Source organism: Zeus faber, assembly GCF_960531495.2.
Source record: "Zeus faber genome assembly, chromosome: 13".
Taxonomy (NCBI): domain Eukaryota; kingdom Metazoa; phylum Chordata; class Actinopteri; order Zeiformes; family Zeidae; genus Zeus; species Zeus faber.
Window position 1 is genome coordinate 195681 of NC_137198.1, and position 18896 is coordinate 214576.

Consider the following 18896-nt stretch of genomic DNA (forward strand, 5'->3'; position numbering starts at 1 on the left):
GTATAGAAATAAATAAATAGTATTTCGGTATTATAGGAGTGAGACAAAGAAATGGACAATAGATAAATATAGAAATAAATAAATAGTATTTTGTTATTATAGGAGTGGGACATATAAATACATATAGCAATAAATAAATAGTATTTTGTTATAATAGGAATGGGACAAATAAATACATATAGCAATAAATAAATAGTATTTTGTTATCATCAGGCTGGGACGAATAAATACATATAGCAATAAATTATATTTGGTATTTTGTTATTATTGGAGTGGAAATAATTAATAACTATAAAAATAAATCAATAGTATTTTGTTATCATCAGAGTGAGACAAAGAAATGGACAAATAAATAAATATAGAGATAAATAAATAGTATTTTGTAATTATAGGAGTGGGACAAATAAATAAGTATAGAAATAGATAAATTGTTACGAATACGGTCATGTGAACCCAAATGCAGGACACAAAATGGTTTTGGGAGTCGGTGCAAGGTTTTAATGAGGAGGCAAAGGATCAGGGTCCAGGGACAGACAGGGAATAAGGAACAGGAACAAGCAGTAAATCAGGACCAGGAGCAAAGCTCAAAGTGAACTTTATTGTCATTCAAACCATAAAACAAGGAGTGCACAGCAGAACGAAATTGCGTTTCTCCAGGCTCATTGTGCAAATATAGACATAAAAGGCACATATACATGCACAACAACAAATAGACATAAAAGACAGCATGGACAGACAACACAATACGTATAGACCTGAATATATTTCACAGTGGTTGGATTATTGAACAGTAATGTAAACTTGACACTGGTAAATATAGTGCTCGAGTGATGAAAAATTGATTTGTTGCACAAAGTAGCAGCATTAACGGGAATTTAGTAGTCTGATGGCCTGTAGGAAAAAGCTCTTAGTGAATCTGGCAGTATTGCACCACATACTATGGTAACATTTGCCCGAGGGCAGAAGGTTAAACAGACCATGGGCGGAGTGAGTGAATTCTCTAACTATTTTAGTGGCTCTGCTAAGGCAGCGTGTCCGGTATAGATCCTGTATAGTCAGGAGGGAGGTTCTGATGATTTTCTTTCCCATCCTCACCACTCTCTGGAGGGCCTTCTGGTCGGAGCCGGTACAGCTGCCATACCAGACTGAGAGGCTGCAGGTCAGGATGCTCTGTATAGTGCCTCTATAGAAGGTTGTGAGGACAGGCAGGAGGAAGTTTGCTCTTCTCATCCATCGCAGGAAGTAAAGTCACCGCTGTGCCCGCTTGACAAGGGAGGTGGTGTTAGTAGTCCATGTCAGATCATCCTTGAAGTGCACCCCCAGAAACTTTCTTTTCACAGACTCTACAGCGTTGCCATGGATTGTGAGTGGAGTATGTACTGTGTGCTTCCTCCTGAAGTCAACAGTGATCTCCTTTGTTTTGTTGACATTCAGTGACAGGTGTAACGGGTGTGGTTAGGATCCAATTGCAGCACAAAGACAGGCAGGGATATTTGGTAATGTCTTTTATTTGTAGAGCAGACGGAAGACAGGCAGGGGGCAGGCAGGATACGTCGTCGGGGACAGGCAGGTTCGATAACGAGGAGTGCAGACAGAAGACAGGCGGGGGGGGCAGGCAGGATACGTGGTCGGAGCAAGGCAGAGTCTGTAGCGGGGAATCAGTCCGGAGAACGCTGGAGAGTCTGGTGCAAGCATCGAAAACAATCCGGCAATGGGTGACTGGTGAGAGAGGCTTATATAGTGGTTAGATTGCTGATCGGGAACAGCTGTGTGCGCAGTTGAATGGAGTTGGGGTAATGAGACAGGTAGGGAGAGGGAGAGGAAGGTAGATGAAGGCGGAGATCATGACAACAGGTTGTTGTTGTGAGACAAGACAATGAGTTGGTTCACTTCCTCTCTATAGGCTGAGTCGTCGTCATTGCTGATGAGACACACCACTGTCGTGTCATCTGCTAACTTGATGATGTGGGTCGAGTTATACTTGGCACAACAATAGTGGGTTATCCAGGCCGAACAGTGGGCTCAGAACACAGCCCTGGGGGACGCCGGTGTTCAGGATAATGGTCTCTGAGGTGTTTTTGCCAACTCATACTGTCTGGGGTCTGTCTGTGAAAAAGTCCAATATCCAGTTGCAAAATGTGGTGTTGATGCCTAGTGGGCCAAGTTTGTTTACCAACTGCTGAGGGATGACTGTATTAAAAAGCGGAGCTGAAGTCAATGAAGAGCATCCGCACGTAACTGTTCTTGTTCTCCAGATGTGCCAGACTCAAGTGAAGTGCTATCAATATCGCATCATAGGTGGAGTGGTTAGGGCGGTATGCGAACTGCAGTGGGTCGAGTGTTGCAGGGAGTCTTGATGTTATTTGGTCCTTGACCAGCTTTTCTTTTATTAAATAAAGAGTATTTGTATGCCATTGCATCCAGGACAGAGTTAGTCTGCAAGTGGAGTTCAAGTTCTCAACCTGCAATGCAACTCTTTATTAATTCTTAAGTCATCAAGAACTTCTGCAATAACTGTCCTGTAGACGACCTGTAGAATGACAAGAGCACAGTTTTTTGTTATAGAGAACCACCACCAACCCCCCTCTTTGGAGAACTATTTATCATGTTTGAAGTGTGAAGACGTGTGAAGACGCTCTGTGTAAAGACACACGTCTACCTCTGCATGTCCAACGAAGCAAGGACACCGAACAAGGCAAACCTGCCTTCTTTTTCTCACTCCATACAAAATGTGCTACTACCACATCTCTTCAACTTCAAGGTCACCCAGAAGGCCTCGTTATACCATACGCCGATGCAATCTGGGTAACCTCAGGTTTCTGCAGCAAACTACTACTGCAAAGACCTCCTTCTCTGTTGGCTTGTGGAATTGTTGATCTGCAGTTAAAAAGGCAGACTTTATTTCTGGTCATGCCAACCACCTCTCCTTGGAGCTCCTTGCTCTCACTGAGACGTGGATTAAACCGGAAGATAGCGCAACCCCGGCTGCTCTCTCCACAAACTACACATTCTCCCACACATCCAGACCATCTGGCCGTGGTGGTGGGACTGGCCTGCTAATTTCCAACACATGGAAATTTAATCCACTGCTGCCTTTAAACAACTTTGTCTCCTTTGAATATCATGCCTTCTTGGTGACTGCTCCGGTAAAAGCCTATGTGGTCGTCATCTACCGTCCACCAGGACAACTAGGTGACTTCCTACATGAGCTTGACACTCTGCTGTCATCAATTCCTGAGCATGAGTGTCCCATGCTCGTCCTTGGAGACATGAACATCCACTTGGACAGTGCGAGCTCGGCTGACTTCCTGTCTTTGGTTCTCTCATTCGACCTAAGACAGGTCCCGACTCCACCGACTCACAAGGCTGGCAAAGAGCTTGATGTCATTCTTGCTCGGAGCTGCACCACTGACAACCTTCCTGCCCGACGACCCCACCGTCTCGACGCGGATCTCGGATTGTCTCGCTGACATATCCACATGGATGAAGGATTATCATCTTCAACTAAACCTGGCGAAAACGGAACTGCTGGTCTTCCCGGCCAAACAAGGTATTTATAACAACATTGATATTAAAATCGACTCTCTATCTCTTGTTCCTACCAAGGCTGCAAGGAATCTAGGTGTCATTATTGATGACCAAATGACATTCTCGGACCATGTTACCGCCGTCTCCCGGTCCTGCCGCTTCGCACTATTCAACATCCGAAAAGTCAGGCCGTACCTGACCCAAAATGCCACTCAACTGCTGGTACAAACCTTGGTGATGTCCTGTCTCGACTACTGCAACGCTCTCTTAAATGTAAATGTTTGGGTCTATAAAGAACTGATCACTACTCCGAGAGGGGGGGAATCACCGCGGGTGAGACAAATAAACAGAGAAACAAACAACATTTACACAAAAACATAAACATTGGATGACAACATGTATTGAAAAACAGGGAATTAGGTCCAGGAAACTGGAACTACAACTAGTCACGTGGCCTCTTCCTGTTATAATTATGGCAGTAAATGAGGGAGGAAAGGAGAGGGATGCAACCAGGAGGGTGCTGGGGTGCCCTCGAAGCAGGTGTGTGTCATGATCTCCGCCTTCTTCTACTTTCCCCTCCCTCTCCTTACCTGTCCCATTAGCCCAACTCTATTCACCTGCGCACACAGCTGTTCCAGATCTGCAATCTAACTCCTATATATGCCTCTCTCACCAGTCACCCATTGCCAGATTGTCTTCGATGCTTGCACCAGACTCTCCAGCGTTCTCCGGACTGATTCCCCGCTACCGACTCTGCCTCGCTCCGACCATGTATCCTGCCTACCACTCCGCCTGTCTTCTATCTGCACTCCTCGTTATCGAACCTGCCTGTCCCTGACGATGTATCCTGCCTGCTCCCTGCCTGTCTTCCGTCTGCTCTACAAATAAAAGACATTACCAAATATCCCTGCCTGTCTTTGTGCTGCAATTGAGTCCTAACCACACCCGTTACAGTACAATCTGGCCAGCAATGGACACAACCCCGAGTTGCTGGCACGCCTGGGAAGGGTGGAGTCACAGCTCCAACACCAGGAGGCTGTCCGAGCCTCCACCTCAGCGGACGTTCGGCTAGCAGCGGCCAGCCAGGAGCAAGGGCTCGCCACACTAGCTGCCCAGGTCCAGCAGCTCGCCATCGCTCTTGGTCAGTTCATCCCGCCGCCTGCTTCCCCGGACCCACCTGCACCGGCCCAGCCTGGGTACTCCCTGGAGCCCCGGGTGGGGGTTCCAGAACGCTACGCCGGAGACGCAGACGGCTGTAGTCCGTTCATTACGAACTGTTCAATCCTCCTGCTCTGCAGCCCCACACCTTCGCCTCCGAGGAAACCAGGGTGGCGTTCACCGTAAATCACCTGACGGGCCGTGCTCGGCTATGGGGAACGGCCGAGTGAGAACGATGCACACCAGACTGCTCCTCCTTCCACGCCTTCACCGCCGAGCTCTGCAAGGTGTTCGGTGTGACATCACGAGGTCCCAATGCTGCTGGTGGTCTCCTGGGTCTCAGTCAAGGGTCCCGCTCCGTGGTCGATTACGCGATCGACTTCTGCACCCAGGCTCCACTGAGCGAGTGGAACCCGGCAGCCCAGATTGACGCATTCCTGATGGGATTAGCAGAGTACGTGAAGGATGAGCTAGTTTCCCACGACCTGCCCACCTCTCTCAAGATTCAAGATTCAAGATTCAAGATTCAAGACCTCCTTCGTCCGCTGGATCCCGGGGATCCAGCGGACGAAGGAGGTCGTCCAGCATCGCTTCTGGTGGCCCTCCCTGGGTGAGGACGTCCGAGGGTTTGTCAATGCCTGCCCCACCTGTAACCAGCACAAACCCTCTCTTCTTGCTCCTGCTGGTCTCCTACACCCACTGCCGGTTCCTCATCGCCCCTGGTCTCACATCTCTGTGGACTTTGTTACCGGTCTGCCACCATCCAGCGGCAACACTACCATCCTGACCTTGGTGGACCGGTTTAGCAAGATGCCTCACTTCGTGCCTCTACCGAAGCTCCCGTCGGCCAAGGGCACTGCCAAGCTATTATTGTACCACGTTGTCCGCCTCCATGGCATCCCGGCAGATGTTGTATTCGACTGGGGTCCCCAGTTCGCCTCTGTCTTCTGGAGGGAGTTCTGTGCGCTCCTGGGGCCACCGTCAGCCTGTCTTCAGGGTACCACCCCCAGTCCAACGGCCAAACAGAGCGGAAGAACCAGGAGATGGAGACGGCCCTTCGCTGCATGACATCACAACACCCGTTGTCCTGGTCTGAGCAGCTTTTGTGGGTGGAATATGCTACAACACCCTGACCAGTTTGGCCACAGTCGGCTTCCAACCGCCTCTCTCTTCCTGCCCATCCGTCCAGGCCTTCATTCGCCGCTGCCGCAGGACCTGGACCCGGGCCCGGGCCGCCCTCCTCCAAGCCGCTGGCCGCAACCCCTCTTCCGCCAACCGTCGCCGGGCCAGAAGGTCTGGCTCTCCACCCGGGACCTCCCCCTGAAGGTGGACTCTAAGAAGCTGGCTGCTCGGTTCATCGGCTCATTCAAGATCGAGAAGGTCGTCAACCCGGTGGCAGTGCGGCTCAAGCTCCCCAGGTCCATGCGCGTCCATCCCACCTTCCACGTGTCCAAGGTCAAGCCAGTCCGGGAGAGTGCTCTGGTCCCCTTGGCGCCTCCCCCGCCTCCTCCGCGCTTCATTGACGGGGGTCCTGCCTTCTCTGTCCGCCTTCTCCTACGTTCCCGCCGGCGTGGGAGAGGCCTGCAGTACCTGGTGGATTGGGAGGGTTATGGCCCGGAGGAGAGGTCCTGGGTCCCTGCGAGGCACATTCTGGACCACACCCTCATCAGGAGGTTCCATCAGCGCCATCCTGACCAGCCCTCCAGACCGGGTCAACCCTCCCGACCGGAGACCCCACCACCTCTCTTGTCTGCGTCCTCCAGCGATGTTTCAGAGGCGGAGGATGTCGACCCTGGGGGTCCCTCCTCCGATGAGGACGTGGCCCATTTAGCGGAGGACGAGGAGATGGACGGGGCCTCCAACTACTCCGATGAGGATCACGTGGCCCATTTAGCGGAGGACGTGGAGATGGACGGGGTCTCCAACGAGTACTGTGCGTGCGTGATGAGGCCGCCAGTATGTGTTTGTGCGCGTGTGTGTGTGTGTAAGATGTCTGGTGAGTGTACATGACTTATCCTTATCCCCATCGGTACTGGTGTAGAAGGTCGGTATTATGTCGCGGTGCCTCCAAACAGCGAAAGGGGCCGCGAAGCCTCCCCGAACTCTGCAGCCCTGTAGACACCCTACGACTGCAGGAAAGCCCCTAGTCCCTGCCCCCGGGGCCCCCAGAGAAGCCAGAGGGCCGTGGAGCAGCCCCCATGCCCAGCCCTGAGGAGTATGACCCAGTCCTAGGGAGCACGAGGAGACCCCGCACCCCAGGGGGGCACACATACAACCAACCCCCAGGTGCAGGCACAAGACGCAGCCGCCGGCACAGAACCCGGGCCACGGGTGCAAGGCACGGACCGCAGGCCCAGATCCCGGCCCCATGGCGGCAAACCGACACCCTGCCCGAGCCCCCCGCCCAACGGGCGAGCTAGCAGGACCCCCATGCCCTGCACATGGGGGAGACCTGCCCCACCGCAGCTGACCAGACAACGCACCCGGTGTGAGTGCCAGGTGCCCAAACATGTACCAGCGTGTGCCGTGCGGGACACCTCGATGTTACCCCCCCCCCCCACCGATGTCGGCAGGCCACCAGGTATACAGACCCTCCGCCACCCCCAGCACCCGGGACACCCGCCAAAGAGAAGCAAAAGGCCAACAGCCGCCCCCCACACCACAACCCTCACCCACAATGGCAAGTAGTACCCCCAGGGGCACCGGAAGGCTAATGGTGGCTCTCTCCCCATCCCCGCCAGGTTGAAGCACATCCCAAGCCACCAGGTGCAAGCCGTCAGGACTCCATCCAGGCCAACCACGCCCCCACACCGACCCGCCATCCCAGGTGTGTGGGATGATGAAGAAGACCAGGAAGCGGTTTACGCCTGGCGACCTGTCCATGATGCTCCTGCTCCTAGTGGGGCTCAGAGGTTGTGGGCGTCATAGGCGGAGACAATGGAGGAGCTATAACGACCACGTTTTGTCTATTAACTTAAGAACCGCTGGTGGTAGAAATGAAATGCTTAGGATCATATTTGTTTTATTATATAGGCATACATATATTTGCTGATATTCTAGCTATTCTTGTATCCAATGTTTTTCTATTTTAAATTATAATATTTTCAAACACACATATATAATATTCTTGAATACGCTTATACCACATACACACGTGTAATCTAACCAGGCCAACACACATTAGCTGCGGGGGCCCATGTTTTCCCGAACAGAGGCAACTGAACACATTCTCTATGGCAAGCCTTTTAACATTCATCAGCTTAGTTTGACTAATAACATAACAGAATTAACATAACAGATATGATGTAATTTTGACTAGTTGTAATTACATTGTGACAAGTCAGTTTTTATTGAAGATATCTATAACGTCGTTCCGACTAGTGTTAGAAATAATATGGCGCCTCTGGTTGGAAATATCCTTTTGTGACCAGTCGCGCACATGTTGCTCCTGTACTTTTCCGTTTGCGTAGCTGTTGTTCATGTTGTTCGCCTCTGGTTGGAGTCAGTTCTTTGTGATCCATATGTCCTTTTGTGACCACTTGCTTAGATAAGACTATATAAGGATCCAGGGAAGAAGGATAGGAGCTTCCAGGGCTTCCAGGGCTTTCCACGGGCTGGGCTGAGACTTGGCTGAGCTCGGCTCCTGACCCGGCCTCGGACTTCAGTTCTCGAAGGTAATTGTTATACTTGAATTGATCAACAGAAGTTTAGTAATTGATTGAAACAGGTTAGAATGGTTTTCTACAACTGAACAACTTGGTGATCCTTCGAGGAGGATAATATTTATGATATTTCTCCAACACTAGTCAAAACGATGTTAGGTATGACAGGAATGAATATCTAGTCTAGCCAGTAAATATTAAAACAGCTTGATATTCATTACTGACATCTGCAACGCCAATTTGATGAGTCAAAGCTGTAATTAGGGGACCAGCCCCTTGTTGTTCGAGTATGATCAATATCTGTGTGGAGCAGAAATGAGTGGAAAAAAGTTGTAATCCAAACGGAATTAGAAGAACGTTGACGCTTTGTGATTAGTTGGAGGAGCAGGGCGCTTTGTGACAACATCACCCAAAGTTATTTAAGTCCAAGCTTAGAATTCCAGCTGTTTAGTGAGCCTGAGCCAGAGCCAGGTCATTTGGTGCTCTTCAGTCAGTACCACTTCTGGCTTTTATACTTCAGCCAAATTCAGAAATGTTTTGACCTATGATTGGTATGTGTGCACATACCAATTTTACATTGTTATAAAAACATTCAATACTTTAAAACCATCGGACACTATTACACACGTGTGTTGAACGCTATATTCCTATTGAACTATCCGAAGCACGAAGCATTCTAGTCTCATTTGTTGCAAGAAATAAATATGCAACCTCATCTCCAATACATATAAATATTTAGTCGTATTGAAAGAAAGAAAGAAAGAAAGAAGCGGAGCGACCGACACGTCACTGGAGACGTGCGCGTCCTGAGGACCGCTCGGCAAGCCGATGCTGCGTTTGATGGCAATTTCCCGCGGTATAAATGCATGTTGCAAAATTGAAGACGTAACTTTTATTCGTCGCACCTTATGTTATGCGGTAGCGGACGGACACATCTTGTATTAATCCATCAAATCAGTCATTTCGCCCAGCGCGAATCGTCCAACTGCTTACGCCGATATTTTACGTTACTTGCGCACATGGGAGCAAGGGTAAGCAAAGATGGTGGAATGGAATTATAGTTTGACGAGCCAGAAACTCTGATTTTAGATATCTGTTATTACTAGTGAGGTTCAAACTTTTGCCGTTAATGCGTATGGGGTTCATAACGGCTGCAGATATATCCAACGTCCATGACTCCGATTTGTTGTGCATGTCGTTGCTCATGCGAGGCTTCCCACTGGACGTTGGCCCAGCGAAGCGTTTGAACGGTGTGAGCGTAAGCAATGGCGGTTGCGAATGGGATGAAGTGCCGCGAAATTTGAAAAGCCTTTACCATCAAGGGATGTGTGAGATCGAGAGCCTTGTTCGGTAGAATGTAGTTTTAGAAATGGAAATCGCATAGTGTTTTTTTGTCTGCAGACATTTGTCATTTCACATTTGTCTGCAGATTCGTGTTCTGAGACCTCCCAGACTTCGACTATTCGAAGAGGGAGAACACGAATCTCCCGTTCTGGAGTAACGTTAGACGAAAATGTAGGGTTTCCATCAAATTAATTCCGGTGAATTTATTTTGCTTTTTAAAAAGAGATGCGACGTTTAATATTAATACTCAGACGGTAACAGAAATGGTCAAACGCGTGAAATTAGTTGTAGACAAATAAACACACAAACAAACAAATTAATAATAATAATAAGAAGAAGAAATAGCTCTGAAGTTGGGAGTGGCGCGACTCGGAAGTGGCAATTTCCGAGTGGCCACGGAATGCAGCAAAAGCTCCCTGGTGCCGTCAACGAAAGGCATGACGGCTCTCACGTCATCGGGATGCGACGGGCAGCTCCGGGAAGTAGCTCCAGAAATACCTCGCCCCCGTTGACGTTCTTTAAGAATTGCGTAGAAAATCCCTAAAAAGATGGAGAGAAACCAGGGAAATCGTGCAGGTAACAACAAAGCTTTAATAAATATGTCCTCGCTCAGTGTCTCGGCGAGCTGTTTAGCTTGCTCGTAGTTTTCACTGACTCATCCGTATAGTTCTGATGTGACTGTACCTCATGCACAGGCGCTCCTCGTATCCCCAGGACCCGAGAAAACTCCAGACTAATGCGGGCACACGTGAGTATTGAAGGAAGCCGCTGTCAGGTCAATGTCAACGTCTGGTCTACAGGAACTGCCAGCTGCCAGGCGCACGTTTAGTCAACACATGCACGATTAACGACAAGTTGCCTTTTGTTGAGGCGGCTCAAGTTAAAACTAGTGGCAGGGTTATACCGAGAGAGACGCGAGTCGCAGGTTTTAAGCTTTTTTTTTTTCTTTCCCGACCCAGTGTTGCGATCCATGAAGGAGTTTGCAGGACGGGGATTGCATAGGAACACGCACCTTGAGTTTCTCCATCTCACACCAAGGGCCGGGACTTAAGATTTAAGATAATGTCAAAGCAACCTACCAAAGCTAAATTCATTTTGGTATATATATTGTACATAATCCTGCTGCACTACCTTCAAATCTTGGCTGCCTGGTTTTGTTGGACACAATGCCTCGACACTGCTTTTGACTTTTGTCAAAGTTTGCATTGCCTATGCCACTCTTCAGCTTGTTGCATAGACATATTTTGTTAGTTTCCTGGCAGACGATTACCACATATTAAGATAAGAAATAATGGATGATGGTACTTAAGTCGCCATGGGGAGGGCATGGCGATGATGATGATGATTGTCAAAGCATTAAAGGGATACGGATTGTATACAAGATTCAATAGGTTTATTTGTCACATATGTGCAGTGAAATGTCAAATGTATGTATACATTACAAAGACAAGGTGGGAAAAAAACCCATTGATCTTTTACAGGGGCAGTGCCACATAAGCATAACTACATGACTTGTTGTTAAACCACGTACAGTATATCCATTTGTGAAATATAGCATGGCTTTTTCTTTTACTGTCTTAATATTTTAAAGAACTTAAACATAGTGAAATGGACTGCTTGCAAGCTTTGAAAGTTGCAAAACAACTTGCAAGCTTAGTAAATTCAATGGGAGGAGAGTTATGTCAAAAACAAAGTTAAGGGAGTGAGCCAGTCACAAATATCTTATATTTTTCCCTATCTTTCAAAATTTCTAAGGAAAATCTAGGTAATAATAATGATCTGTTCATGTTCTTGTCGACAGTAGGTCTATGATTGGACCAAGACATTTTACACAGCTATGCCTAGTCTCTGAGATGCTCTGCTTTTTAGCTTAGTTCTTGCTTTAAATTTTAAAGGGAGTGTTTATTTGTACGTACGTTTCAAATAACAGATCTACTTTGTTTTTCAATTCAGGAGACAATGGTCGACCTTATAAGCAGGGATTCCTTTCAAGGCTCATTCCTTGATGCTGTTTCTTCCACTTTTTTTAGTGAGTGTATTTTTTGGTTTGTTTTGTTTTTTAAAGACTGGGGTTACATTTGGTTTGGCTTTCTATTGCATAAAGATGTTTAAAATAATCTTTGAATATTGGAAATTTTGATTATTTTGGGCTGGGATTTTGTTTTACGCCAGTGGGTGTCCTTGTCTCTGCAATTTTACAGATTTAGATTTTCGTGCTTTGCGGTCCATTGACGCAGCTCTGCACAATGACATTGTGTATTCCGACAGCGATGATGAGTACAAGGATGAGCGTGGCCGTCTCTCTTTGTGGTTACCCAATGCTGAACAGAGACTGTTGGCTCCCCACCCGCAAATAAAACAACTGACCCAAGAGGTACTGTACCGGTTCAACGGGGGGAAATTCGCCCCCTTTGACTAGGTCTGTTGGCTTGGACACACAATCACATCCAAACTCAAAAGACTCTTTTGTTGTCTTATTGTCTTTTTCGTTCTGTTGAGCTGTGAGTATATTGTTGCCTTTTGTAGACGCCGTTGTTGCTTCATATCTTAAAAACAAAACCTTCCACTTCATACTTGGACCATGCTCTAGCTCTTATAGACAGAAAGTACAGGCAATGTATTCATGTACTGGATTAGGCATTCACATGGATTTTGTGATTTATTTATTTTTTTTATTTTGGAGGCTGACAGACATGCTTTGGAATTATGCGAGGAAGAAGAGAGGCAGAAGGAGAAGGCAAATAAAAACAAACTGAAGAAGTTGGTGCGTGTCTGCTCTGATCTAATTTACTGAGTTAATCGATCTTTATGAAGCAGACTGAGGATGTTTTTGAATAATATTTTGAATACGGTTTTCTTTTACAGCGTAAAAAGGGGAAAAAAAAAGTGGAAAAGGAAAATGCAGTCAAAGATAAACTAGCCGTAAGTAAACTGCATTGGATTTTTTGTGTTGACACAATCAAAGGATATCTTATATTCACATATTTTGTTCACAACGACCAATGAGCCCAGATTTAATGTAATGCCTCGCGTATTTGGGTGTGTTTGCTTAATGGTTTACCGTTTACAATTTGTTTGTTAGTCATTCAGGTTAGTATGGCACTCAAAGGTCAAAGTCCCATTGCCCTGAGAATAGATCTCCCCTTTGTCAGCGTCCTTTGAATTTGTGTATAACATTTAAAAAGATTCAAGATTTCTTATTTGTCACATACATATATGCAGTGAAATGTAATAGATCTTGAATGTAAAAGATGTTTTGATTAAGAAATGCTGCGTGTAATACATTTGTGTGTGTTTGCAGGAAGAGGAGCAGAGAGAAGAGCAGAGCGAAGAGCAGAGCCAGTCTCAACCTTCAGAAAGTCATAAGGAAACTCCGCCCAAGGAATCCAATGGTGCTGTCCCTCGTAGAACGCAAAATAAAAGCGTGGCTGCAGAAAATGCAGAGAGCAGTTCTTGTGACGATGTTGAAATGATCCAACAGGAAGAGCAGAAACCCAAGGTTTGTATCGAAGCATGTTTTTTTATTAGTTTGTGTAACCACACAACGTAATCATGCTGAAGTTCTTCTCAATTCACACATCATTTGTTCCCATATTCAATCTTCCTTTACAGGATGATAATAACTCAATTTATTCCTCACCTGAGCATACGGCTGAGGAGGAACCTTTGAAGCCGCCCAAAACAAAAAGGAAAGTGAAACAGAAAATTAAGACTCAGGTAGAAGTTTATCAGCATCACAAGAAGGAATCTGAAGAGCCACAGTTCCAAACAGTAAAAGAAGAAACCATTATTAAAGAGGTAACCAGAAAATAATTAAAATGTTAAAATAAATGAAATATCTTTTCTCAATAACATTGGTTAAAGTGGCAAAAATAGAAGAATAAAATCCCAAATATTCCTAATAGGTTAATCCAAGGGTTAATTATGTAATACATTTATGGTAGGTAATGTCCTTCCATGTGATTTTCAGTATTTAAGGAACCATAAAATATATTATGTTTGTGTTGAAATCTGTAATAACTGTGCCATGGCAACAAAAGATATCGATATAGATATGTAGATATAAAAAATAAAAAAAACACGACAATTTTGCTTCCTTTACTGGAAACCTGGAAAACCCTTCAAACTAAAATTAAATTTTTATCTCCATCTTAAATCTTTTCCCTTTGTTGAACTGTTGACAACTGTTCTTTGCTACTGTGACACCAGAAATAGTTTTATCTTATCTTAAGTAAACTTCCTGTGCACATATTTTATATACAGGAAACAACTAAAACCCCAACAGAAGATTTTTCCCAAAAAAGTACAGAGCTTGCATGTAAGTTATACACATGTGTGAACAAAACGTTTCATGATACTATTTTGCTTCCTGTTAAATTAAATAATATTGACAAATTAAATGTTTTTTGGGGGAATCTCCTCCCCTGATCCTCAGGTGCTGGAAATCGTTTTGCCGCTGGCGGACAATTTGAGATGGCGGTGCAATGCTTTACTGAGGCCATTAAATACAATCCAAAGGAGTTTAAGTGAGAGCTGAGTTTTGTTTTGTGGATGTCGAGTAAAGCTGCGTCAGGAGCCACCGCTGATGTGATTTTGTTTGTTGTGTTGCAGGTTATTTGGAAACCGTTCACTGTGTTATGAGCGAATGCAGTGTTATGAAAAAGCTCTTCTCGATGCTGATTTGGCGCTTTCCATGGAACCCACTTGGATAAAAGGTTTATTTCGGAGAGGGAAAGCTCTCTGCGGGCTAAAGGTAAATCATTCAGACTTTTGATTAATTTCTGCTTTCACTGTTTTCACGATATTTACTGGCATAACTAGTACCCGCAGCCCTAGTTTCACTCCTAATATTTCCTGTATTTCCTCTCTAGCGTTATTATGAAGCATCCTTGACCTACCAGAAGGTTCTGAGAACACAGAACTCCAGCATCGAGGCAGCTAAGGAACTGAAGCGAGCGCAGACTTTACACCTTATGGTACTGGAAACTAAAGCAACTTTTATGTGATTTTCTTTTTAATCTACTGTCAGAGTGCAATGTCCTCACATCGCTGCATGTTCAAGTTCTCCAATTGAAAAACAACAAACTAAAAAAAATAATAAAGTGAAAGGAGCAATAGACAACATTTAAACCTCCCCCAGCGCTTCCAATTAGTATCATTTTTGGCGGCGCTTTTGCAAAGTCAACCAGATGACTTTACAATCGCTCAGTGTAAATGATCAACGCACTTTGGAAATAGGAAGGAAGCCCGTTCACATAAAAGGTAAATTTAAATTGTCAGAATTTTAGTTAAATTTATTTTGGTTGTGCAATCATAGACATGTATACAGAGACGCCACATTGACCACGTTGGCAGTGATGCAGTGCCGCACTCGCACTCGTTGCTGCGATACGTCCACGTTGGAACGAGGAAGACTGGATTGTAAACAAATACAAGTGAAGGAGAGCTGCTTTATGATGCATGTGGAGTAGATTGCTCCGCCATCCATCATTCCAGCTCATGTTTACACATGGTTGACGCACTGCTGCAAATCGTTCATTTTCATGCTGATGCATAGTGATATGGCGGCTTATAGGGAACTATCGAAATGCAGGTGGTGTCATTATTCTATAGACATTACATTGTGCTATCAACATAAGTTTCATAATGATTAATAAAAGCAAGAAAGTTGCCTATTACTCCTTGAATGCCTGTGGCCAACAATTGGAAAATGTGTCTCTGGTTTCCTCTTCAGGAAATGGGATTTTCTTGGGCACAGAGTTCGGAAGCTTTAAAAAATCACCCCACGCTGGAGGAAGCTGTTGACGCTCTTTTTACCTGTGAATCTACACAAGGTTGTAGGAGTGTGCACACGACACACACACACTTAAAATAAGGCATTGTGCTCTGTGGTATTATCAATTTGTCTAAATACTTCCGTGTGGGATGTCTCCAGAACGTTGTTCCAGTAATAACTCTGTTGAGCTGCTAGAGGAGGAAGATGACGAGTGGCAGCACGTCCCTTTACCCCCTGGTAGGGGGAGGAGAGTCCTTGCCAGCAACTCTTCACCTCGACCCCTGACACCCACGCTGCAGAACAACCTCAAACCGTACGAATGCTGGAAATCACTATTCAACATGAAAGACTGTTATATGACCACATCTCATATGGTAGATTAGGGTTATGGTTCTATTTTAAAAGGTGTGCAGGGTGTTTTACAAGTCTGCATTAACTTCATTCTTATGTTTTGTCTTTTTATTCCGTGTCAACCTTTACTTATTTATTTCTTATTTATGTGTTTATATGAGAGCGGTTTCATCGTCATTACTTGGATTTGTAGCTGCAATCAGTTCCATTGTAACCGTTAACTACACATGTTAACAATATTCAATAACATTTGAAAATACATCTTAACACACACATCCGAACACACGACACAGGAATAGAATGATGTTTATCAGATGTGTTGATGAGTTAAACTATGTGTTTAATAGTACGTCTGTGAAGGTCAACTTTGTATCTGTTACAGTCCAACGTGACAATCAACAAATGACAAAAGGCAACAAACTACTAACCGCAAAAGTAGGTTAAGTGGTAGTTACAGACTCATTTATTGTTTTCTAATTTTCAAGGGAGCTTTTTCCAGTTTGGGTCGGATCCTTGGCGCCTACAGTCACTCAGTTAACACTTCAGAGCCTCTTCAGCAGGTGAAACACTGATTCTACCTCCTTCCTTCCTTTGCAAAGTCTTTTCATTAGTTTTGATTTCATCACCTTCAGGTTCAGGTTGTGATCTGTAAAGGCCAAGTAGGATGCTACCTGGAGTGAAATAGTTACGTGGGGGCCCTGACAGAGGGGGTCTGGGCCCCCATCACTCCATAAACACCAATTTAAATAGATTGATTGATAGATACATAGCTATAAATATTTTAAGACTTGATGTTATTTCATCTCTTTCTGGATTTGCACTGTTTTTGCTGTTGTAACACCTGCATTTTTAGTGTCCCAAAATGCCCCAAAGCAATAATTAAAAGGTGACTCTCTACCAGTTCTCCCTCCTTCTGTCTTCATCTCTCCTTTTTTTTCTGCCCGTTCACTCAGAGCTGGTGCTGTGCATAGTGTGAAGATGCTGCCTCAACAGTGTGCCTTTGTGCATTACACCAGGAAGGAAGACTCTGAGAAAGCCGTCCAGCTGATGAACGTAGGTTTTTAATCCAATTCTAATAGTTTGAAAGCAGCTAGTGGGGACCTTTGAGGTTTAAGGTTATTTTCATTTGTCCATGTGTTTGCAGGGCTTGCTGGTAGAGGGCACCACTCTGGCGGTCCGTTTTCCTAATAAAATCCACTCTGAGCTGGGCGTGTCCAAATGGGCCACCACTAATTCACGCGCCAGACCAGCCTCCACCTCTAGGTAAGGACACACAACCATAACTGTGAATCATGGTTCCCAGGAGTTATGTAATTTAACATGGACAAATTATTTTAAATATTTTACAATTTTGCTGCCGATCATGTGCTTAAAACAAAATTGACGAAACAAAATCGCACTAAAGAATCTACTGGAACAGTGAGTTCCAGGTTCACTTTCACTGAAACTCAGTGACAGGTTTCATGTTGTATCTGACTTTGTTATTTGGAAAAAATAAACAGTCGATAAATAAATGAATGAAAAATGATAAACACGCAGGGTCTGATAGTCACTATTATTCTAACTGGAAATCTTAGTACTCGTATCTCCATCTCCATCGCAATCTCCATCGGCAAGACCCAAGACTTAAGTATTTGTACCCTGTCCCAAAAAGATTAGAGTTGTTGCATCCCTATTTTTTTTATCATGTTTTATTGCTTGAAATGTGCCAATCAACCAAGTTTAAGTTTGTTTTCTGTGTGAAAGTACTCTGGAAATGAGGCCTGATCATTGTGAACAGGAACACACAGTGAGTATACAAGCTGATCGAAGCAGGAGGAGTGTCCTGGAGCGCAACAATATCAACGGAGGCCAAATTAAGACCAAACTGCCAGAAAAATCACCTGGGGAGCAAGCCAACATCAGCCGGATTGTACTCGTGCTTTTTAACATTTACAATTTTAAATTTGTGCACGTTTTTGGTCATTTTCAGTTTTCATTTGCAGTACCTGCCACCAATTTGATTCCAGTTCTGACTTTAATTACTTATTATTTAAAAACTATCTCAACAATTTATAATTTATTACCTTATGTTTACATAATAGCACTGTACTTTTGGTTCAAGTGTGGTTTTGGACAAATTCTATGTATACCATGCTCTAAGCATTCTTAATTCCCTACCTTTGGCATTGGGGAGTCATTTTGGGATTTTTATGTAATGCATCAAATTTAGTTTTTCTTTTTACAAAAAATCCACATTGTCATGTACATTAATCATTCTGAATTTAGACCCTGAATTGAAATTAAAAGCGCGTGGCTTAATTTTCTGCAGTGTTTTGGTAGATATTCTTTCCTGTTGTATGTATTTTAATTCAAAAACATTTATGTAGTTGTATTCAGTGACCACCGCGTGGCAGCAGTTACTCATTACTACTGGATCACAAAGCATTTGATTTGCATCAGGCTGCTTACGGGGCATTATTCTTGAGACAACACAGTGAAGTAAAGATATTTTGGGTTGTAGGATTAACTCTACCTTCCACGTTGGGAATAAGTTGTTGTGGTTCCGCATTGATTCCTCTAAATAAGAACAATTTGTGCATATTTCACTGTATTGGCCAAAACAAACAAAAAGGGAAATAGAATAAAAACATAATCAGTGTCAGTGAAACTTAAGAAGCTTTTAATTTATTCTCACAGCATCATCACAGTTAACACTGTAGTATGTACACAAACAGTACTTAAACCAATGGCATCCAAGGATAATAACAAAGATAATACTATTTTCTAAGTTATATTGTCATGGTACAAATCAGATTACAATAATTCATGTATTATACTTTTCAATAGCATTTTACTTATAAAAAATACTAATACTACTAGATACTACTTAACATGTACCACTTAGCAAACATTGTGCAAAAGGTGCAAAACATGGAAACAATTTGGCTTAGTATCAGACCACTTTATACTGTGAATATTTACCTAATTAAAAAAAACAAAACGTTTACATGTAATAGAGCACATATTCATCCTCATTTTCCCCCCTTGTTTACAAAATAGCATCACATAAAATAATTCAATATTAATAGCGGTGC

General features: G+C 44.4%; 1 protein-coding gene across 3 annotated transcripts; it reads left to right on the forward strand.

Moving 5' to 3' along the window:
* The first annotated feature begins 10156 nt into the window (after positions 1–10156).
* LOC307239598 (uncharacterized protein) lies at positions 10157–18125 on the forward strand. 3 transcript variants are annotated; one of them, XM_080013067.1, is made up of 18 exons: positions 10157–10268; positions 10388–10440; positions 11646–11721; positions 11894–12066; positions 12376–12456; positions 12558–12614; positions 12994–13191; positions 13305–13490; positions 13956–14010; positions 14128–14218; positions 14304–14445; positions 14564–14668; positions 15427–15526; positions 15628–15781; positions 16305–16379; positions 16773–16872; positions 16964–17082; positions 17566–18125. In XM_080013067.1, the coding sequence occupies exons 1-18, from the start codon at positions 10241–10243 to the stop codon at positions 17969–17971; spliced, it is 2199 nt and encodes a 732-aa protein (XP_079869193.1). In that variant the 5' UTR covers positions 10157–10240; the 3' UTR covers positions 17972–18125. The 3 variants fall into 3 exon arrangements, with proteins under 3 accessions (XP_079869193.1, XP_079869195.1, XP_079869194.1); XM_080013069.1 differs by having other exon boundaries at positions 17600–17752; XM_080013068.1 differs by having other exon boundaries at positions 10174–10268; positions 10360–10440.
* Positions 18126–18896: the final 771 nt, after the last annotated feature.